The sequence below is a fragment of the Trichosurus vulpecula genome, chromosome 4 (assembly GCF_011100635.1).
Source record: "Trichosurus vulpecula isolate mTriVul1 chromosome 4, mTriVul1.pri, whole genome shotgun sequence".
In the NCBI taxonomy this organism is placed as follows: Eukaryota; Metazoa; Chordata; class Mammalia; order Diprotodontia; family Phalangeridae; genus Trichosurus; species Trichosurus vulpecula.
Window position 1 is genome coordinate 90,081,811 of NC_050576.1, and position 24,417 is coordinate 90,106,227.

Sequence of the window (24,417 nt, forward strand, 5' to 3'; positions counted from 1 at the left end):
ATTTGACTTCATGTGAAACAGCGTATTCAATATAAACTGTATTATAGGAACATATTGAAATTATGTCCTAGAACTCATAGCACTGCACTGTTTGTTTACATTGTTATTCTGGTACTGAGTAGGTTTAAATGTGTTAACCAATGAAAACAATAGTCTGTTGAACCTTCTCAAACTTAAACTGAAACACAATAGGAAAGCATGATTTAAACAATGTTAATTTATAACCCAATGACCAGGTATTTGCATACTAATTGTCATGTTCCTGCTGTCACGTTACCTTCAGCCTGAAGATCAGTCAGAAAGAGACATTCTACATCATCTGTGACAGTCAGACAGTGGAACGAAAAATGCCAGTGAAGTGAGTTGTTTAACGCTATTTTTAATCTTAGACTATGTACAGAATGAAACGCTTGACTTTTTGATGAGTCTGGGTGGATGTTTTCTCTTTTTCTTGCTGATGACAAATATGCTAATTATTGCCAGTTCTCTGATTTGTTCTTCCCTGTTTCCCTCCCCTACTTTCCTTCTTTTTCTTAAAAGATGCCAACACTCTTGGGCTTGCTCTTACAGATTCATTAAGACGAACAAATGTAAAACCAGATATTTAAGCTTATCATTTCAGCTATGTTTTTAACTCATGGATTTTATGCTCAACAAAAATTATAGAACACATTACATGCATTAGTTATCTATGATAGGAACACAATTTCTATATTGCAGTATGTGTTTTTATTTGCAGATTTTAAAATAAGCATTACCTGTTCAAAAAGGAGGGAATAGTGTCCTGCTTAAATGAAAGTTATCTCCTGAAAGACCCCTGGATTGGACTTTGCATTCTCTAGTACACAGTGAACTGACAAAGTTGTTAGATATCACATTTTACATAATATCAGCAATCTAGCTTCCATAGTTAGCAAAATAAAGCTGTAATAATAATACAAATAGATAGTTCATGGTACAATATATTAAATGACATACATATTTTTAAATCAATTTATAATATTAAATACAAAAATGAATAGCAAGATAGGAATTTGTCACAAGAAGATTTCTACATGAAGTCCACTGAAAAATATAAGTAGAGTAAATATAATAATGTTTATAAAACATTTAACACACATTACACTATCTCATCCTCACATCAGTCCTGTGAGGTAAATACTACTATGACCCCCATTTCACAAATAAGGAAATGGACTCACAAAATGGTTTCTCAACTTGCCCGTCCATACAGATATCTAGAAACATCAGTCATGACTCTTTATTGGACACAAAAATGGGAATATTGATGGTCTTTATGGTATTTTTTAAATTAAGAAAATTGAAAGGAAATCAATCATGCACACATGATGTATTTCTTGTATGTATTTGACTCCAGACACACAACTGAATACAGCGTAAAAATTAAATGTTTTACTTGCATATCTCATTTGACAGGAAATAAGAAAATGTACCACAAACCCTGATCTAAGGCAGATTTGGAATAATATAAGAGAGAAAGTAGCTAACAACTGGGAAATAGCTATATACGCCACTCACCCACAGAGACTTTAACCCTAGAGTACTCTGAAAATCAGTGACCACTTACTTTTCCAAATTCAGATGCATGCATTTTATCAATGTATTTGTTGTAGAGATAGTGAAAGAGTTAAGCTTCAAAAACAAGTCCTCTGATCTCTAAACTAGGACTCCCCCCTACCCCCACATGACATCATCGTCCATATTGGTTCTACTTGAAATGACAGATTCTTTAACCTATTTTTACTTATGCAGAAGCTGATAAAAACATGATTGTTTATAATAGGGTTGAAAAAAAATCATGACCAAAATTAGAAACCAACAACTATTTAGGAATTAACAAATGGTAATAAATAAAATTCATTTCAACAGAATGTAAAAATTAAATAATGACATAACTAAGTTATAGGAGGGTTGAACTCTGTCAGTGGAAGGAGAATTATACAGAATTATTGATTCTTTTGAAATGTTGATAATAATTAAATGTCCTATGTTTTAATTGTTGGAGGAGTTTTCTCAGAAATAGAAAATAGTATCATAATTTAAAATACTTACAAGTCAAGGTAATACATAGAAACATGCTGAACTTATCTAGGATGACAAAGTCCTATTTTTTTATCCTAACCTCTGAGTGACCCTCCATTCTCATGGCTATGGCAGATCATAATATGTGTCAGTTGGCATCACGTTATGCAAATTCTAAAGACAATCTAAGTTTGCTTTCTGAGGGCCAGAGCGTCTAAGTACAGAGAAACAACAGTCTAGGTATTTAATGAGGAATTTCTAAAACAAATGAAAATATGAAAATGGCAGTCAATCCTATGTAGTCACCTTTCACTAGCTCCCTTCTTCCTCTGTATACTCTAGACCACTTAGCCGATACGCTCACATGAAAATCTAATTTTTGTAATATAGTATACCTTTCAAATAATTTCCTCTCCTTGACCAAGATAAGTCTCTAAGACTCTAAATTACAAAATGGTTGTTGATCTGCCTTTGGAGTCCCCACCTTAAGGACAGAGGTGGTCTCACATTCTACCACACTCCAATGAAACCACAGGTCTTAACAATGCCCTCCCCTTTTTAACACCTATAACTTTCCCTTAATGACCATCTCTCCAGTGAATCCTCCATTGTATGAAAGAAATCCATTTAGATAAAACTAAAAAATGATGTATGGTATTATATATCACATCACCAACTCTCTACAGACAGGAGAGAGTTCCCACATGGAAGAAGTTCAGACTTCCTGAAGCCTTAAAACTGCAGAATAAGAAAATGGAAGGCAGAAATAAAAGTTGGTAATTAGCTAGGTAGATCATCAGACATATTGCCCTTGTTAAGCAGCTATGAAAGATAGGGGCATCATTGCTGCTGGGGCAGGGGGAGAACTAATTTAATACCATTTAATTCCATAAAGATATTATTAAACCAGAAGACAGAAAGGAAAAACAAACAAACAAACTTGGAATCATATAACATAGCCTCAGAGGTTAATTCAAGCTATTTCTATGGGAATGATACTAATATGAGTTAATCTCATTTAAAAGAATCTTCCAAATTGTCAAGGTCTAATTTTAAAGTATAAATTGTAAAATATCACTACCTTTTAAAACAAAGTCATACTGCCAAACAAAGTACTACACTTCTCTTTCCCTGAGGCAAGTGCTTTCTGGTAAAGAAGACTGGGAAATCTGTTTTTTTTTTCTTAAGGGAAAAATGCAAAAAAAAAAAAAGCCCACATCTTAAAACTGATTAATTTACTATTACATCAAACTCCTCTAAAAGGATACTCCTTCAAATGGCTGAGGGCAAAAAAAATTGTGTGTGTGTGTGTGTGTGTGTGTGTGTGTGTTTGGAAAAGTTCATATTCTGTTATGGCAAACCATTAGATAACTGATTTAAATTAGCACAGAATTTGGAGCACACTAACTCATTATATACTAATCTTATCTTAGGGTTGGGGTCCTAAAAAAGAGTAGGCAGGGATTTTCGGAATATTAGGAAACAGACAAGCATTTTCAAGAGTATTACTTACTTGAAACTCTTAATCAAAACCTCATTGAGAAGAAGAATTGTGAACCAAGTCAATTTTTACCCTCAAATACATTGGAAAATAGTCCATTTATCACCATTGCTATCATGAAAAGCCTTTGGATATTTTTTTCTGGGACAGAGTAGAAGAATGTCACATAAATTAATGGTTAATCCGTTCATAGTTAAGAAGTAATTTGGTACTCCCCTACAGAACAATGAGTAATATCTCTCTTGTGCCTCTGTTATAGTTGGACCAATTGCAAACATTATTACTACTGTCTGCTAGATTAATAAAGAAGTCACCAATGCCAAATTACAATATATTTTTAGGGTCTCTAAGGTTAGCTTCACACTGGAAAAGAATGGTTATATAATTTTTATTGACCTTTCACTATTGGATTCATATTGAAATGTTAAAAGTTATTAATCAACAGCTCGTTAAAGTTGTCTTTGAAAAATTATGTAGAGAGAGCCTCAAGATGACTATAGTTTGTAAAGGCAAAAGATCACAATGCTATTTTCAAGGGTAGATGTTGTTTCCACAGGTCAACATCCACAAACCCAATGGCCTGGTCAGAGTCCATGGATACACTTCTAGCCAACAAAGGTAAGACCAAGCTGTTGATGCACAGTTTTATCCAAATAGAAATTTGAATATAAACACAAGGGCTGCCTTCTGAGTTGTGATTATAACCATGGAGCTATGATATCAATAACATGGTTACCTTATCATGTGGGAATTCCCATTGGTAAAGCAGATCCCATCTCTAATTTCATTCTTCTACCAAAGCAGATCAAAACTGTCTGGGGTTGAGTAGATTACGCTTAGGAAGTTGTCTGAAATCACAAGGAGCCTGACTTGCCCGACATCACACATCTAGTAATTGTCAAAAGTAAGACTTGAACCTATTTCTTTGCTAAGCCCAGCAGTCTCTATGCTATAACATATTGCCTCTTTTGGGCATATTTTAGGGTTCTCTGTCTCTGTCTCTCTCTCTCTGTCTCTCTCTCTCTCTCTCTCTCTCTCTCTCTCACACACACACACACACACACATACACACACATGCACACGCACACGCACACACACACACATACATACACACATTTGTGGACAACAGGTATAATAGAATAGTTAACTAACAAATACTGTGTACTTATGAATTAAAATATCCATATATATGTGCATGGAAGCAAAACCTGAAACAAATAGGCTAAAAGAAATGATGCGGTTGAGAATTAAAATGTCAATAAAAAAGAAACAGTTCCAAGTTAGTTGTATAATAATTTTTCTGCCTACCTTAATCTATTGACATAAAATCACAACCTAATTCTGACTTTGGTACTATTACCTTGAAAAAAAGCAATGTTTAATCTGTAACTACATGAAAACAATCAGTTTAAAATGAAATTATTATGTATGATATAGAGCATATATATTGGATTTTATTGTACAGGACACATATGTATATGTGAATATATACATATGTGTATATATGTATACGTGAATATGTGTGTGTGTGTGTATAGACACTGGCCTTGGAGTCAGAAGACATGCATCCAAATTTTAGCTCTACCATTTACTAGCCATGCCATGTGACGAAGCTGGCCTTGATTCACTATCTCATTTTCCACAGCTGTTCTCTCCTCAAACCTTCCATACTCTCCCTTCTCTCATATGAGAAATTTAAGGTCATTAGACTTGAGTTCCCTCTCCTGTTCTCTTCATATTAAAACCCTTTGACATGATCTCTGACTCTTTTCTCCTTTCTCCCAGTTTCTGACAATGAGCTGGCCCTTCTCATTACTGAGACTAATCCCTCGGCACCTGATTCAGTTCTCTCCTTTCTCCATCACATCGCATCTTCCATCGTCCTGTCTCTCAAATCATCCTATCAACTGGTTATTATCCTACTGTTTTCAAATATATTCAAATCTCCCTACCTAAAATAAATCTTCACTAGATCCTGCCACCCCTTCAATCCAGCATGTTATATCTCTCCTCCCTTTCTCAGGAAAATTACTTGGAAAAGCTATCTATAACTCCCACCTCCACTTCATCTCCTCTCACTCCTAAACCCTTTGCAGCCTGGCTTCTGACTTCATGACTCAACTCAAACTGTGTATATATGTGGGGATGTTCATCCAGTCATTGTCTCCACTAACTTTCAATTCCACATCACCAACTGCATATTGCATGTTTCAAACTGCATGCCCTTGAGATAGTTCAAAATCAACAAACCCACAATCAAGCTCATGAACTTCCTTCCCCCTACCCCATCTTCCTCTCTTCCAATTTTCCTATTTCCCTCAAAGGTACTATCATTTTTCCAGCTTCCAAAGTTGCTAAATAATGCCATTTCTAATTTCACACCATTTCTTGCATCTGATTCCTTCTCTCCACCCATGCAGTTAAAAACCCTCATTATTTGTTTAGATTATTATAGCCTCCTAATTTGTCTCCCTATCTCAAGTTTCTCATAATTCCAGACCATCCTATACAGTGCTGCCAAAGTCATTTTTTAAGTTTAGAACTGGCCATGTGATTTCATTAACCTATCAAATCCAATGGTTACCTATTGCCTCTGGAATAAAATACGTACATCTCTGTTTAGTTTTTTAAACCCTTTCACAGCCTGGACATTTCTGACATAAGACATTACTCTCCCTCTTACTGGCCATTCCTCTATTCTTGCACACAATGCTCTGTCTCCTGTCTCCATGTTTTATACAACCTGAAATGTATTCCCTCCTTGCCTTCACCTCCTATAAGAGTTCCTCTCTTCATTTAAGATACAACCCAACACTGTCTTCTGCATGAAGCTTTTCTTAATCATTCTAACTACTAATATTCTCCCTCTCAAATAACCTTTAATATACTTATATAGCATATATTTTTATCTATTGACTTTATATCTTTATGTGGTAATAATAGCAGCTGGCATTTATATGATACCTTAAGTTTTACAAAGTACCCCACAAATAATATTTTATTTTATCTTCACAAAAACCATGGAAGTAGGTGCTATTTTCATCTTCATTTTACATATGAGGAAACTGAGGCCAAAGTCAAGTGATATGTCTAGGATCACGCAGCTAATAAGTGTCTGAGGTCAGATTTGAACTCAGCTCTTCCTTATCCCAGATCCAGTGCTCACTCCTCTGTACATTGTCTCCTTATCGTCTAGATTAGAATACAAACTCCTTGCAAATGAGGATAGTTTCATGTTTTTGTACTTGTATCCTTAGCGCCCACCACAGTGGCTGGCATATAGTAGGCATTTACAAAATACTTTTAATATAGAGCTATTATGGGGATCAAATGGAATAATATACATTAAGTGGTTTATAAAACTTAAACCATTATACAACTACAAGCCCTTGTTATATTACACATTTTATGTTCTTCATATCCAATTCCTTTTGCCCTTTTCCTATATTGCCCTTACTCTCTGTCATGTAGTCTTCAGCTTAATATTCGATGGCACCTTCCCTGTAATCTTTACTCATTTATTATATTCTTCTTTTCCCTACTGGTTTCCTCTTCCTTTCCTCTGATTATCTTTCAAATTCTTGGTTCTATTTCCTACTGATTTCAAAAATTAAAAATTCAATGCTCTGAGGGCACAGGTAGTTTATGCATATACTAATTAGATAGGATTAGAAGAATGTTTTCTAGGAAGGGCAATTAATCCATAGTTAAACCTGTTGTCTTTCCTGGAAGACATAGGGTGCCACTGGAAAGAGGTATAATTTGTTAAATATAATGAGGTAGCATTAGGGTGCTGCCTTTGTCTGGTAACACAAATGAAGACAACCTAGGTATCTATATCTTGCTATCTAATTGAATCATGCCATGGAACCACCTTAAGCAAGACATTCAATATCTAAGTCCCTTCAACTGTAAAATGAGAAAGTTGAACTAGATTGAATATGAGGTCTTTTATAGCACTAGACCTAAGATATCCTATGATCTACTTGTTGGGTTGTCATCATTATCGATTAATTATATGTTAACCTTAAATAGTAAAGGGATATAAGGAAACAGAAGATTGTCACAAGACCGATTTATTTTCAAGATGTGCTAAAGATACTTCATTTCCTCAAGCCCATCACAGGATTAGCAGTGTATTTCTCAAAAGCACTGAAGATATTAATTGCCTCTTTCTATCCTTGTTGTCGAAAGAATAGCAGAAGGATTCAATTTGGGACATAATTCATTAAAGAGTCTCAAAATGTTCAAGCATTATAAAATAGGATTTTTAGGTCAACAATAAATAAATGATAGAGATCTTGAAGAATGTATTAATGAAAGTAGCCTTGGTTGGGTTGGTTTGGGTTGGGTGCAGTTTGGTCTGGGACTGATTTCATTAGTATACGGAACTCCCACAAAGTAAGCTTCCTCTGCCAATGCAGATCAGAAACTTGTTTGCATAGCTTCAGGGAGTTACCCATGTATGCTAGTGGATAAGGGATTTGGCTATGTGCACCCAGCTTGTGTGTGTCAGAGACAGGACTTGAACTAAGGTCATCCTGGTTCTATGGCCAGCTCTTTTATCCATTATGCAACAATGTCCTCATGTAAGTGTTAAGTAAGCATATCTATAATTAATTATTTAAATGTGATCTGCAAGGGAAAGAAATGGGAAATTTTTAAATACTTATATTTCAAAAAGTGAATATTTGTTGCCTAACATACATTTGGCAATATTATTTTATAGCTTTTATAATACTTTTTCTTATTTTTTTACAGCTGGTCTAGATGCTTTTAGAACATTTCTGAAGTCAGAATTTAGTGAAGAGAATGTTGAGTTCTGGCTGGCCTGTGAAGATTACAAGAAAACTGAATCTGCAGAAAAAATTGCCTCTAAAGCCAGGATGATTTATTCTGAATTCATCCAAGCTGATGCCCCCAAAGAGGTAAAAATAAAAGTATAGTGAACAATCTTAGTTCCACTACATGTAGCAAAAACTGTGATCAACTTAAAGCATTTTCAGTCCCTCTGAGAGCAAGCCTCATTAAATGACCATTGTGTGTGGTTTTTTTAAGTCTGCAAAAGCAAACAGATAAGAACTAGGGAATAGTTATTAAGAAAAACTGATACTCCAATCATCTCCTGGTGTGAATGCACATAGATGGAGAATGATTGCTTAATGATCAGAAAATAAATAATAGTTCTCTCAGATCAGGAATGCAGGCTGATCACTACATAGGAAGACTTGGTTTACTTTTAGTAACTTCGCTGATTTTGCCCATGGACAATTCAATTAAACTCTGCTTAAATTGACACATTTAAAAAAAGGTAACATTCATCCATTCCACCCCCAAAATTGTTGAGCCGATTCAATTTTAATAAAAATAACCATGGTAGTTAGCATTTACATAGCACTTTAAGTTTTACAAAGTAGTTTGCAAATATTCTCTTTTTTGTCCTTACTACAACCCTGAGAGGCAGGCCTATTACTATCTATATGTTATATATAAGGAAACTGAGGCAGAACCAGGTGAAATAACTTGTCAGAGTCATCTACATAGTCAGTGTCTGAGGACAGATTTGAACTCTCGTCTTCCTAATTCTAGATCTCCTTTTCTATCCATTGCAGCACCAAGTCCTAAGACTTCAGACTCTTAGTGATAAAGGATCATTGATTTTAAAATTGGGAAGGACTTAGGTTTTTAGTCCAATGCCTTCTGCTCACACATAAGGAAACTGAAGGCCAGAGAAATAATAACAAAAAAGCTAGCTTAAATTTGCAGAGATAGAGCTGGGATTTGAATCCAGTTACCTGATTCCAGATATGGTGGTCTATCTATACAGCAGCATGCCACTTCCCTTTTATACATTACGCAAAAAGAAGGCATCAATATGATTAGATTAAAATGTTGAACCTCAGAAATTAATAGGAAACCCCAAAGATTGTAGGGCATCAGTGTAATGTGATCTCATCAAGTCTCATCAAGAGCTGCTCTACTGGTAGTTGTCCTCACTAGTTTAAGATTCTAGTAATCATCAGTGTTTCCAAAATGTTTTAGTAGTCTGAAGTGAACATGACAAACAGATGACCACGGTAAGAGTGGTAAAGAGGCAAACAAGAAAAAAAAAACTCTCTTCTTACATTTCAATACCTATTTTTCAGTAACCCTCTAAGAATAAGTGAAAGTCTGGGAAATTAAAAATACCATTACCAAAATTTTTTTAGTTGGTTAGCATATCACTCACTAAATAGCTTTGAAATTGATTGTATAGACATCCTACTTGTGACATGGTTTTAAAACAAAGATTCGTTATTCTTTGGAAAGTTCGTTCTAGTTAGCAGACCTTAATTGCCATACTGTTGAATAGAATGTTTGAAAATTCTATTAGTATGTGAAAAAAGCTACTTCTTTTCAAAAGGGTAAGTGATGTTTTTAATTCTATTAGAGGTCAGAGTTATGATATCTAACAGTATGTGATTTACTACTTCCAAAAATAAATTTTTATTTTAAACCCCAGATTATAAATATTACATTGCAATATTTTTTTCCAAAATGCTTAGCTATATCTTAGAAAATAAAACAAATACATCTTTTTACAGTTTGTCAACTTAATTACATGAAAAATCATTTGTTTAAGCACTTACTCCATACCAAATACCATGCTATATACTAGGCATACAATACAAAAATGAGATTATCCTTGACCTCAAGGAGTTTGCTTTCTAGTAGGATTAGACAACATATATAGGGGAGTTGTGCCTAGGAAAAGGTGTTTTGGTCCGAAAAGTCACAAGTGTGGTAAGCAGAGTCATATGGCCACTGACTGACACCTTGCCAAGAATGGTAGTGTTTACTTTCTTACTGGTCCAAGAGAAAAAAAGGTGGAAAAGGGTGGGGAAAGTGTGTGTGACTTATACAACATGGCAGGAATGTGGGGAGACTGAATTGGGGTAGGTCTGGGGCACCTGGTTATAATAAATTCTCACCAAACAGGAGCTAGGGCCCCAGGGCTAGGACAAAAGTACAGGGTCCAAGGTCGCAAGTAGAGTTCAGCAGTATGGCAGAAACACAGACAGGGTTTCATTTTTGTTGTTACTCAGTTATAATTTCTTTTATAACTTGAGCCCAAGGTAATTGATTGTAATGTCTTTTTGGAATGCTTTCAAAAATAAAATTGTATTTCTTGGGATGTGCTAAATTTCAACTAAACTGAGGAACTATGTGTATTTGAAATAATCATACTTTCATTCTTATTGGATCGTTATAGATTTTTCTAAGTTGAATTACTAGATAACACATATGTAATATTTCATGGGAATTTGAGGATTTTAAGATGTATTTACCTGCCCTCTCTCTTTGTAGTCTATCAGATATTTTCCTCCAAACATAAACTAAGCTAGCAATTCTCTCCACTGACAACTCTCTGGTGTTTATTAAAAGCTTATATAGAGAGAAAAGCAACCCAGTGAAAACTGAGATGAGGCTATGATCTTTTTTTTTATGTTCAATTCAGTTCCATAACTGACCTCGTATTGATCAAGGGGCTTCAACCAGCCATTTTACAAATTTGTTTCAAGAACTATTTTGAATCAAAGTTGCAGTAGATTGAATTAAAAGAAAGTCCTATAAAAATAATGCGGTAGAAATGGTCAATTATCCTGAGCTATATTTAGGTTATGGCAACATTGTGAGCCAATTTCAGAGTTTTTCAAGGTTTTTGTGCCTCATTTTCCTCATCCATAAAATCAACAGCATGTCATCATTTGTTCAGTGATGCATGTCTGGTACAGAGACAAAGAATAAACTACTAAAACTAAAACAGAACTGACTATAAATTACCATTATCTGTAGTAGTTCCTGATCTGATTGGCAAAACATACACACACACATATGAACACATGCACGCAAGCACAGGCACACACATACACACATGAGATTAGCTCTCACATCGCAAACTCATTTGAATATAGAATGAAAAATAATCACCATTACATGCAGATTTGATAGTGTTTCCATTGTGCTCAAGTGCCTCTGACATTCCTTCTAGGTATACTGGGCTTCTAAAACTTTTTCCACTCATGAGCCCTTCAGTGCTTCTTAAGCTCCATATGGGGTTGCTACCCACAGTTTAAGAAGTGCCATAATTACAGCTCTCATCTGGCTTTTCTTTCCATTCATTTCTACATATATTAAACAGCTCTCTGTGCAAGACACTGTGCTAGACATTGGTGATAGCAAGGCAAAAATAAAACAATTCCTGCTCTCAAGTTTACATTACATTGGGGAAAATCAGACATGCATTTAGATAACTAAATGTGAAGTAGGTATCTATAACTCCCATTTGTTAAGTTATAATGGAAATATTCCTAGACTATTAACAAGATTATTAATATCAATAACAAAATTAACAACTCACATATATAGTACATTAAGCTTTAGAAAAAAAAATTCCTTGCAACAACTCAATTAGTTACCAAGTATAAATATGATAATTACTATTTAGGAGAAAGAAGAGAATAAACATTTATATAGTGCCTATTATCTGCCAGGCACATACTGCCTACTATGTGCCAGGTAGTTCCTATTATTATCCTCATTTTACAGATGAGGAAACTAAGGCAAACAGGTTATGATTTGCCCAGACTCGCATAGTAAGTGTAGGAGGCCAAATTTAAACTCAGGTCTTCCTGACTGAAGGCCTAGAGCTCTATCCACTGTTACCTAGCTGTCCCATAAATATTACATAAAATATGATATATAATTTTGGTATTATATAGGATATGTAAGAAAATTAAAACACAATATTTGAAGCAAACTATTCAGGGGCATGCAGCTACTAAGTAGTAGAGCTAGGAGTATTACTTGACCTCAGTTTTTCTGAGTCTTTAACACTAGTACACTGGTAAAACATGAGTATCTATGTGTGAGTATAGATACTGGTTACATGTCAATAGTACATAGAGACAGGAAATAGTACTATAACATAATCATTTTTAACAAAGAAATGAGGACATGTGCATGCAGACTGATAACCCTTCAAGTCTTCATCTTTGGGTAATTCTTATCACCATCATGTTGTATTTCTCCAAACACCCTAAAAATTAAAGAATCTGGTAGGATATAATGGGATTGTGTATAGAGCTCCAGTTAGAAGGGATCTCTTAGATCAGCTAATCCAGCCTCATCATCTTACAGCTCGGTCAAACAGTGCAGATTGCCAGGCCTGTGGTCAAAAAGACCTGAGTTCAAATCTAGCCTCAGAAACTTCCTAGACACGTGACCTTGGGCAAATCACTTAACCTGTTTGCCTCTGTTTCTTCATCCGTTAAAAGAAAGATAATAAAAGCACTTACTTCTCAAGGTTGTTGCGAAGATCAAATGAGATAATTGTAAAGTGCTTATCAAAGTGCCTGACAGAATAAGTGCTATATAAATGTAAGTTTATTGCTGCTGTTGTTGTTATAGAAGAAAAAACTGAAACCCAGTGAGGAAGTGACATCCCCAACCTCAAATGGTTAGAAGTTGCAAAGACCAGAACCCAACTCATCTAACTCTGAATACCATGAGCTTGAATCCCTAAATGAGCAATCACTTTGGCAATGCAAACAAAAGAAATAGAATGAGTATGAAGATGACAATGGATGAGGGGCCGCAAAGGTACTCTATAAATTGTAAAGTTCTTCTGGGATCCATTTTACATCTACCAAGTCTTGTAAAAACCATTTGTAATAATCATAAGCTCTGTGATAGCATGTTTTCTTTTCTTTTTACAAAGAATTAATCTTTTAACAAATAAGAGTAATACAATTGCCTTTTAAACGGGCATACTAGAGTTTAGATAACTGAGTGGGAGTCAACTGTTTTCAAAGTAGTTACATTGGGAGGATATGTACTTTAAATGATGCTGTCACATTTCAAAGCACTTTTGGAATTTCTCTTTGGGAATTACCTTCAAAGCCTTTGTCACATTCTTCTAAATATCCTCAGTGGTGGCAACTCCTTGGTCCTCTGAGAGTGAATTTGATTTGTGAAAACAGTCAAAAGTCATTTAGTACCTAGTCTATTGAATTAGATGAGGGGTCATGAGACATAATAAATAGCATTTGGCTCCAAAATGAGATTTGACCATAAAGTAATGAAACTGAGTGTTCGTGCATGTCTGTGTATTTGTTTGTAACTTGTGAACTGATTCCAAAAGCAATTCTCAAAAAGGATTTTTTGAAATGATTTGAGCACAATGTCAGAAACAGTTGAAAAACTGCAGTGCTAACAAAGAACACTTCAAAAAATAATGGTGATTTTATGGCATAGCTGGTGTTTGGGTTTCTTAAGATCTCCTTGTTTTATGATCATGCCTTACATAACCATGCATGGTTCTTGATATTCCAAGAAATAGACTCAATAAGTATAAAGAGGAATACCAAATGGAGAAGAATAGGGTGAGTCTGTAGTAAACTTTTAAAAGAGACAACAGAGTGAAAATGGAGAAGTCATTCAAGAAAGGAGAAATGATCAATGAGAAAGAAAAAATGCAAATGGAATTCAGACAAAAAAAGAAATATTTTTTTTAAAAAAATTGAGATAAATAAGCTGGTGAAAGTGGAATAAATTAAAGATCACAATAAGGAAATTAAATTTTATTAAAGACACAATTAGTAATCATGGTACCTTCTTCAAGAAACCTTTCTAAGTCCTCCTTAATCTTAGGGCAATCCCTCTGAAACGACTGTATCACCATTTAGCCATCCATAGAGAGAAAAGTCATCAAGGCCAAAAGTGAGATTATGGATTGTGACCAGATTTGTGACTATTGAGACAAAGACATAATTAATATGTTTCAAAATTGGAATAGTTTTGTGACAGATTAGATGTGAGGAGCAAAATTAAAAGTGTTTTCCACTTCAGCCTTTTCATTTGACTTGAAAAAACCTGTGGGGGGGAAGTAAAATCATTTAGACTTCTTTTTTTGCTTCCAAACAACTTTTATGATAATTTCTTCACATTTGGCTGTGGGAATAATATCAGTTGATACACTGAAAATTATTTTAAACTATTAATCCATCAGTACAAAAAAGGAGATCATCAACATAGAGAAGAAAAATATAATTGATTGCTCTACTATGTTTAAAGAATAGCTGTCATACCACAGGTAGAAATTATCAAACCCCTCATGAATGCAAATATAAATGATTGTCAGTGGAGGAACAGATAAGTTGGCAGTTGCATAAAAATACAGGTAACTCTTAGAAATCTAGTACAAGGTAACCTAGCTTTTAAATTTTCTTATTTCATATGAGGAAATCAAAATTCATATAGTACAGGGGAATCTGCAGAATTAGAAAGTAAAAGTCCTGACAAGAGATCAGTCTTCACTATGGGCAACAAACTACTACTGATATAATCTCCTATTATTCTTGCATCTTTTTTTCCAAAAGCATTATCCCATTCAGTCATTCATTTAGCAAAAAATTTCAAGCCTACCTACACAGCCATAACTAGGATGGGGCAGTGAATACTTTGCCCCATGGTGAATAACTTCAAGCATCCTGGAGTTTCCTTCCTATAGCTGCTTTCTTTTCTGTATGTTCTACTGCCACATCTCTGGTCTGATGCACCCATGCCCTTCTTTCTTACCTCCATGGCCAGCTCTGGCCTCAAGATTTTGGGGCTTTTTCCCTGGCTGCCCTATTGATTGCCTAATACCAGAGGATCTCTTCTCTAGCTCTACTTCAAACAATACCAGCTTGATTTTTTATTCCCCTTCCTAACTCTAGTTCTCATACCAGTGGCACATCCTCTGTCCTGACTTTGTTGCTGTCCTCTTTGGTAGCTCTGTCAGATGAGGTTGAAAACCTCAAGGTAATGCAGATACCCTTCCACACACCTATGGCACACTCCAAATTACTGCCCAGCCAGGACTTGCCTCAAATAAAAAGTTTGCTGGTTATGACTTACGCTTTAAGACATTGTAGTAGAAGAAAATGGGTACAAGCAAGAGTCTTACTCCTGAGGAAGCTCCTGTTTATTTGGATAGAAAAAAATGCACATCCTCAATCAAGTTTTTCATAAGCACCTACAATGTGCTAGGTACTTTGCTAGGTGTTGAGGATATAAGTAAAAAACAAATGAAATAACAATCAGTATCTACTCATAGGGACATTAAATTCTAATGGGGGGGATAAGTGCATATAATATATATATATATACATATAAAATTAAAAATGAATATGTGTAAACATAGAGTAATTAGATATATCCCTCCTATATCACTTCCTTGTTGTGGTGAAAGGGTTTGTGTAGCTCAGTGAAACTATGAGCTACGGTATGCAGGGTTACCCAAAATGGACAGATCATAGTGAAGAATTCTGACAAGAGATGGTGCACTGGAGAAGGAAACTGAAAACCATTCCAGTATTTTTGCCAAGAAAATCCCGTGGACAATATTAAAATGATAAAAGCAATGACATCAAAAAATAAGCCCGTTGGGTCAGAAAATATCCAACATGGTATAGGGAAGAGCAGAACACAACTACAAGTACATCCAGAAAGAAGGAAGTAGCTGGGCCAAAATCAAAAGGAAGCTCTGCTGTGGATGTGTGTGGTGACAAAAGGAAAGTCAAACACCATAAATATCAATATTTTATAGGAACCTGAAATGTAAAATCTATGAACCAAGGTAAACTAGATGTGGTCAAACAGGAGATGGAAAAATTAAACGTTGACATCTTAAATGGATGGAGATGAGTGAATTTTGTTCAACTGATCATTACACATACTACTGTGGGCAAGAATCCCTTGGAAGAAATGGAATAGCCCTCGTGGTCAATAAAGAGGGAAGAAAAGCAGTACTGGTATATTAATCTCAAATTAAACAGAACGATACCAATCCGAATCCAAGGCAAATTATTCAACATCACAATATTATATATCTGTGCTCCAAACACTGATGCTTATGTGGCCATAGTTGTCCAGTTCTATGAAGGACTACAACATCTTCTAGAAATAGCATCAAAAAAGATGTCATAATCATGATAGGTGATTGGAATGCTAAAGTAGGAAATCAAAAGATAATTTGAATAATAAGCAAGTTTGGTCTTGGAGTACAATTGAAGCAGGGCAGGGACCAATTGAGTTTTATCGAGATAACTCACTGGTCATAGCAAACAGTGGTACACCAACCCAAAAGATGACTCTATACATGAATACCACCAGATGTTTAATATTGAAATCAGATAGAGTATATACTTGGCAGCCAAAAATGGAGAAGCCTATGCATGTAGTCAGTTAAAAAAAGTTCTAGAGCTGACTGTAGCTCAGATCATAAGCTTCTTATTGCAAAATTTGGACTCAAATTGAAGGAAGTATGGAAAACCATAAAACTCAATGAACTAAATGACATCTCTTATGAATATCAAGTGGAAGTGATGAATCAATTTAAGGGACTCAATCTGGTAGAGTACCTGAAGAACTATGAATAGAGGTTGCCAGCACTGCACAGGAAGCAGCGATAAAAAAAACATCCCAAAGAAAAAGAACAAGAAAGCAAAATGGCTGTCTAATGTGGCTTTATAAATAGCTGAGTAAAGAAAGGAAAAGGAGAAAGGGAAAGATAAACTCAACTAAATGCACAATTCCATAGAATTGGAAGGAGACATAAGGTTTTCTTACATGAGCAAAGCAAAGAAATAGAAGGAAAAAAGTAGAATGGGAAAGACAAGAGTTCTCTTCAAGAAAATTAGAGATACCAAGGGAATGTTTCACGCAAAAATAGGCATGATACAAGAAAAAAAAATGGTAAGGACTTAACAGAAGTAGAAAAGATTAAGAAATGTCAAGAATACACAGAAGACCTATACAAGAAAGATCTTAACATCACTGATAACCGTGATGGTATGGTTACTGATCTAGATCCAGACATCCTGGAGAATGAAGGCAAAGGGGCATTAGGAAGCATTGCTAACAATAAGACTAGTAGAATTCCACTTAAGCTATTTAAAACCCTAAAAGATGATGCTGTAAAAGTGCTGCACTCAAAATGCCAGCAAATTTGGAAACCTTAACAATGGCCATCTGATTGGAAAAGATCAATTTATGTTTCAATCCTAAAACAGGGCAATGCCAAGGAATGTTCCAATTACCAAATAGCTGTGCTCATATCACAAGCCAGCAAGGTTATGCTTAAGATTCTACAATCTTGGATTTTTTTTACATTTTCTTGTGTCTTATGTTTTTTTTTTCCAATGACATGTAAAGATAGTTTTTAACCTTCATTTTTGTAAGACTTTGAGTTGGAACTTTTTCTCCCTTCCTCCCTTCCCTACCCCATCCCCCAGACATCAAGCAAGCTAATATAGGCTATACATGTACAATCATATTAAACATATTTCCACATTATTAATATTGTGAAAGAAGAATCAAAACAAAAGAGAAAAACATGAGAAAGAAAAAAACAAAAAAGTGAAAATAATATGCTTTTATCTGCATTCATACTCCATAGTTGTTGTTTTTTTTTTCTCTGAATGTGGACAGCATTTTCCATCATGAGTTTTTCTAATAGTAATTTATGGCTCTGAGAGTTGGACTATGAGGAAAATTGAGCACCACGGAATCAACGATTTTGTATTGTGGTGCAGTAGAAGATTTTTGAGAGTCCCTTGCATAGCAAGAAGAGCAAATCAGTCAATACTTAAGGAAATTAATTCAGACTACTCATTGGAAGAACAAGTACTGAAGCTGAAGCTTAAATATTTCAACCACATAATGAGAAGATGAGACTCATTGGAAAAGCCCCTGATACTGGGAAATGTTGAAGGCAAAAGGAGAAGGGGGAAAGTAAAGGAGGAGATGATAGCGTCCTAGAAGCAATGAACATGAGTTTGGACAGGCCTCAGGAGGTAGTGGAGGATAGAAAGGCCTGGCATGCCATATGGTCTATGGGGTCATGAAGGGCTGGACATGACTAAAGGAATGAACAATAATGAGTTAAATATATAGTAATTTCGAAGTATGGACACAAGCAGTTGGAGGGATCTTAAAAGGCCCCATAGAGAAGGTGGTGCTTGAGTTGCATGTAAAATGAAGAGGAAGACTTCATGATGCAGAAGTAAGATGAGAGCCCCTTCCAGATGTGAAGGAGGACTAAAGAAAAGGCCAGGTTTTTTTTCTAAATTGCAGAGAGGGAGGGATAGGATGTATGGATGGGGGCAGGGCAGAGGAGATTGATGTTTAATGATACCTAGCTTGATAGGTCAGGAGTAGATCACTTAGGACTTTAAAAATGAGAAATAGCATGTTTTTATTTTATCCTCAAGGCAACAGAAAATCATTGGACTTGATTGAATGGAGAATTCACATTCTATGTGCTTAAGAAAAATTATTTTGGCAGCAGTTTGTAGGGAGGAGGAATTAGTATGCTGTTTCAATAATCTAGGCAAGAGGTAATGAGGGTCTAAAATAAAATGGCAAATGTATAAGTGGAAAAAACATGTAAGACATGTAAGAATCAACAATAACACCAAGGTTATGAACCTAGAATATTGGAAGGAGGGTGATGCCTCTGAAATAAAAAAAAGTTTGGAAAATGGAAGATTTGGGAGGGAGAGAAGATGAGGTTAGTTTTGGACATGCTGAGCTTGAGATACATCCAAGATACATCTGTTGATGCAGGACTGAAGTACAGTAAAGAAGAGAGAAGTGTGTGTGTGAGTGAGTGTGCACGTGTCGGGGGGGTAGTTGATATACATGGCCCAATTTCTGAATATGTAGGAATATATGTATATATGCACATACCTGTACATAAATACATATGTATACACATATGTACAAATGTATGGATATACATGAGTATGCGTACATGCACAATATGCTTACATGCAATTGTACATATATGCACATGATATACATGATCATGAATATGCATACATATATGCATGTGAGTCATCTGCATAGAGATCAATGAAGGAATAAGTTATAAGAAAAGACAATGCATGACCAAGTGCAAAAAGTATAGGAAATAAAACTGTTTTCATCATTCTTCAAGAGGTATGAAGAATTTATCAGAGTAGAGCAGTCAGAAAAATTTATCATTCAAGGTGTTTGGAGTTAGGTTTTTGAAAAGGGTAATTCTATCCCTCCTAACTTTTCTCTAAGTTAAATATCCAGGTTTCTTCAACAAATTCTCATATAGAATGATCCTGAAGTCCTTCATCATTCTGATTATCTTCTCTTGAGACCTTCCAACTTAGCAGTGCTCTTTTTAAAATATGAAACTCTGAACTGAACAAATATTCTACTGCTCTCTTTCTGAAAACTATTCTTCTCTCAATGTAGCCTGAGATCCTATTAACTTTCTTAATTACCACATCACACTTGACTCATACTGAGTTTTGAATACATTAAAATACTCAGATTTTTTCCCTAGAAAAGTGATTCTGAACATTCTCCTTTCATAATTACCAAAACGATTTTCTTGGGTCTAAGTGTAACACTTTACATTCAAGTTTATTAAATTTCATCTTACTAGTATTGTCCCAATGACCTAACTTTTTGAGATCTTTTGGGATTCTGATTCTGTCATCCAGACCATTTGCCATAGTTCTTAGCTTTGTTACACCTGAAAATTTGTTAAGGTACAACCTATACCTTTATCTGAATCTTGGATAAAAATGTTGAAAACACATATGACCAAGCGTGGATGACAGTGGCTCTCCACTGGAGACCTCATTCCAAGGTAACATTGAAACAATGTGTTCTCATCGAGGCTGGACTTTCATCAATTTAGAATCTGTCTAGTTGTACTATCATCTAGATCATGCCTCTCTGCCTTTTCCACAAGGATACAATGACATACTTTATCAAACAGTTTGCTAAATTCTAAGTAAATTAGGGGAATTTTTTGACTGACTATGGATGTTTCTTCCTTTTTTTATATTTTTTTGCAGGGGGGGAAGCAGGGCAATTGGGGTTAAGTGACTTGCCCAAGGTCACATAGATAATAAGAGTGTCAAGTGTCCGAGGTCAGATTTGAACTCAAGTCCTCCTGACTCCAGGGCCGTTGCTCTACTCACTGTGCCACCTAGCTGCCCCTTCTTCCTTTTTTTTTAACGAGGAATTTGTTAAGGGATAGGAGGGAAAGAAAGTAGATGTCTGTTAACTAACCAAATAAAAATATATATACACATATATAGGAATATGTTTATGTGTATGTATATATGTATATATACACATCATACATATAGATACATACATATACATATACATATATATATATATATATATATATATATATATATATATATATATATATATATATATATATATAGTGAGCTTTGGAGGTTACAGATATGGTTAGTCGTATGTACTTTCAAATGAGGTCACTACATTGTTAATTTTATTTAATTGCTTTACTTTATTCCAGGAGAGCTCTCCCAAGACAGGATAATCTGGAAATATCTTTAATGTAAGAAGAAAATATATTTATAAAATTAAGAAAAATCAAAACCCCAAGTAAGCTATGTCTATAGTATTCCCCTGATTCACCAGTCTAGTAGCCCTGTCAAAAAGGGAATAAAGTTAGTCTGGAAAGGTGTATTATTTATGAAGCTATGATGACTCTTTATGACCACTGCTTCCTTTTCTAGATTTTGAGTAACCACTCTTTAACATTCTTTAGAATTTTGCTGAGAAATTATTTCAAGTTCATTGGTCTATAGTTTACAGTCTCCATTTGATGCTATTACTATTATTTTTATTATTATTAAGATTTTTTTCTATCGTCCTATTATGCTTTCCCTAATCTCAACAATCTTTCAAAGATCCCTGACAGTGACTCAACAATTTAACCTGCCATTTCTTTATCCTGAGATACAGTTCATCTGCACTTAAAGACCTGAAGTCATCAAGGGCTGCCATTGATTCTCACTATCTCCTAAATTCTCTATTGACCATTTTTTTGTTTTATACCTTTCAGCCCTAAATTGTTTTTTGCCAGAGAAAATACAAGCAAAATAAAAGTTAAATAGTTCTACCTTCTCTCCATCAAGCATATCATCCTTTCCACATCAACATAGCAGTGATCTATTGCTCTTTCCCCCAATATAGCTTCTTTTTAAAAAAGAAAAACAGATTTTTTTGTTTTATTTTGTTTTCCTTGCCCTTTCTCACCATCTTGAGCTCATTCTGAGCCTCACTACTCAACATGACACCCTCACAGGACTATGCCAACTCACTGCTTCAACTATACTTCTAAGAATCTGTTCAATTTTATTACATCTTAACTGTAGAAGCCAAAAGTAGTTATCGCACATTATGTAGACCTTTCTGATATTGAGAACTCCTTTGAGAGTCTCAGCCTCAATTCAAATCTTTGCACTGTTTTCTATTGCCTTCGGTCAAGTGAATAAATTTGAGATTCCTCAGTTGTGAAATCAGGGAGTTGAGGCTAGATGGCCTCTAACTTCTCTTCTAGTTCTAAAGCTATGATAGCCAGGACATTGAAATACCATTTAAGCTTTTTTGAATATCACTGACAATGGTTCTCCAAATAATCAGCTTGGGAATTATCCTGGATATTTCTTCCTCCTGCTTTTTGGACATTGTTCTATACATTAGTCCTGCAAGGATAGGCAGAGAAAATAAAAAGAGAAACTACTTAAAACAACTTATTTGACCTTTTCATTAACAACTATGACAAATTGTGTATATCAATTAACTTTTTTGTTAGTAAGAATACCAATGCTTTTATAAAAAATTAGGGTTTTATCAGAGAAGAGGGAGAGGGAGGGAGGAGAGAGGGGGAGAGAGAGAGAGAGAGAGAGAGAGAGAGAGAGAGAGAGAATTCATACATATATCCACACAGATAGATATATGTGTATGTATATATATATATATATGTATATATATTCTCTATTATATGAGATGATTAAGGGTTATCTATCTCTATTCAATTTAATCTTCCTGACTTCTCTAATCAGTCTACTTCTATGCTCTAATGCAAAGTGTTAACAGCCTCTCATAACTTGATGTCACTTATTTCCATCTCAGAATTCTGTGATGATAAAAGAATAACATTCTGGTCCAGGATGTTTTTAGAAAGGCAATCCCAACTTCCATGTTCTTAATTTAAATGCCTGCCCTTATGAAAATATTTCAGCATGAAAATCTATCAGTAATGGTGCCCAAGGTTAGTAACACTAAAAGTGGGAATTTTTATTACATAAAAGGTGCAGAAAAAATATGTGTGCATACATATATCCATACATATATCTGTATGCATGTATGTATGTATATATGTATACACACATATATGGATAGTCACAGGTAACATTCATTAAAATGGCTTTTAGGGGAACTCATAAAAGAAGTTGAAGATTCTGTGTATTCATTTTGGTTAGATCTTTTGCATATGCATGCCCACATCCCCTTTGCATAATGGAAAGTCCTTCCTTAGATACATGCTAACTTTTATATGAGAGCAGCTTGGCTAATTTGAATCTGAAAGCACTAGTGTACTCTTCATTCAAATTATGCAAAAAAAAATTTAAGGAACTACTTTAGGGTTAAAGGTAGTCAACAGGTTTACTTGAAAATTAGTGCTTACCACTACAATAACTTCCCAATTAGAAAAAAAAACCTAAACACTAAAAAAAGCTAAAAGAATTAAGAACTGCTAGTGTAGAGAAAAGGGATTTTGTTTGCATATTTTCCCTGTTAAGAGAAGCATATGAATATTGCAAAGGATACTCATCTCAGAAGATGCCAAAGAGGATAAACCACCAAGGAATATGCACTCAAAGTTAAGCTTGCTTTTGAACATATGCCATAAACAGACTTTAGTTGGCAAAATGTTTTAAATCAGTGATATTTGAATATAATGCATTGTGTTAAATCAGACTAAGCTGTAACAGTACTGATTTAGAACCTGACAAGATTTAAAAACTTCATGAGAGGAAGCAGTGGTTATTTCTCAATTGTCTTTCTGCATTATGTAGTGGAAAGAATAATGATTCTGGAGGCAGAGGATGTAGGTTCAAATCTTACCTTTGACAATTGTTACTGCAGCAGGTGATATCCTCATTGATGCCTTCTCTTCTCCAGGCTAGCTAACAGGATTAAGTGACTTGTGCAAGGTCACACAGCTAGTAAATGTGTCAAATGTCTGAGGTCGGATTTGAAGTCATGTCCTCCTGACTCCAGGACCCATGCTCTACTCAATGCACCACCTAGCTGGCCACATACATACATACATACATACATATACACACACACACATATATTATATATATATATATATATAATTTTGCCAGAGTCTTCCCTAAAATATGACAATAAGCTGAGGACATCACTCCAGAGATGATTTGATTCAGATGTATATAGTGGCACTACCACTTCCTTCTTCCTTGCCAGGAGTGGAAATGGTTGTGCCTTTCTTAACATAGACTAAAATCACATTTTGCTGACACAAAACACTTTTCAATCATATTGGGCTCACAGGCCACTTAATTTCCCAGATTTTTTTTCATACAAATCTATCTAGCCTTGTGTCTCCCACCCTGTATCACTATATGGAATTCTGCATCTCCAGATGCCAAGTTCCTCTTAAGATTTCTTCTCTGGGTATTTCTCCTTCTGGCATACAGAAATCTGATTCTACCTACTTTTTTGAGACAGGAACCAGGAAAAATGGCCACATCTGGTCATACTTATCTAGGCATGTTCTGATCCAAATCAATAAAAGACAAGGGGAAAGTAAATGGTAGCAATCACATATCGCTGTATCCTTGGAAATGACAATTGTTACATCCCTGCACCAGACTCAAGTCAAATCAGGTCAACCAGCATTTATTAAGTGCTTCCTTTTTGTAAGGTATTTTGCTAAGAGCTAGGGATAT

At 35.1% G+C, this 24,417-nt stretch overlaps 1 protein-coding gene across 1 annotated transcript in view; it reads left to right on the plus strand.

The window, feature by feature from the left end:
* The first annotated feature begins 347 nt into the window (after positions 1-347).
* RGS21 (regulator of G protein signaling 21) overlaps positions 348-24,417 on the plus strand; it is a 32,785-nt gene continuing 8,715 nt past the window's right edge. The window contains exons 1-3 of the mRNA XM_036757982.1: positions 348-358; positions 4,086-4,162; positions 8,306-8,472. Coding sequence (XP_036613877.1) covers positions 348-358; positions 4,086-4,162; positions 8,306-8,472 — 255 coding nt within the window. The remainder of the gene's footprint in view (positions 359-4,085; positions 4,163-8,305; positions 8,473-24,417) is intronic.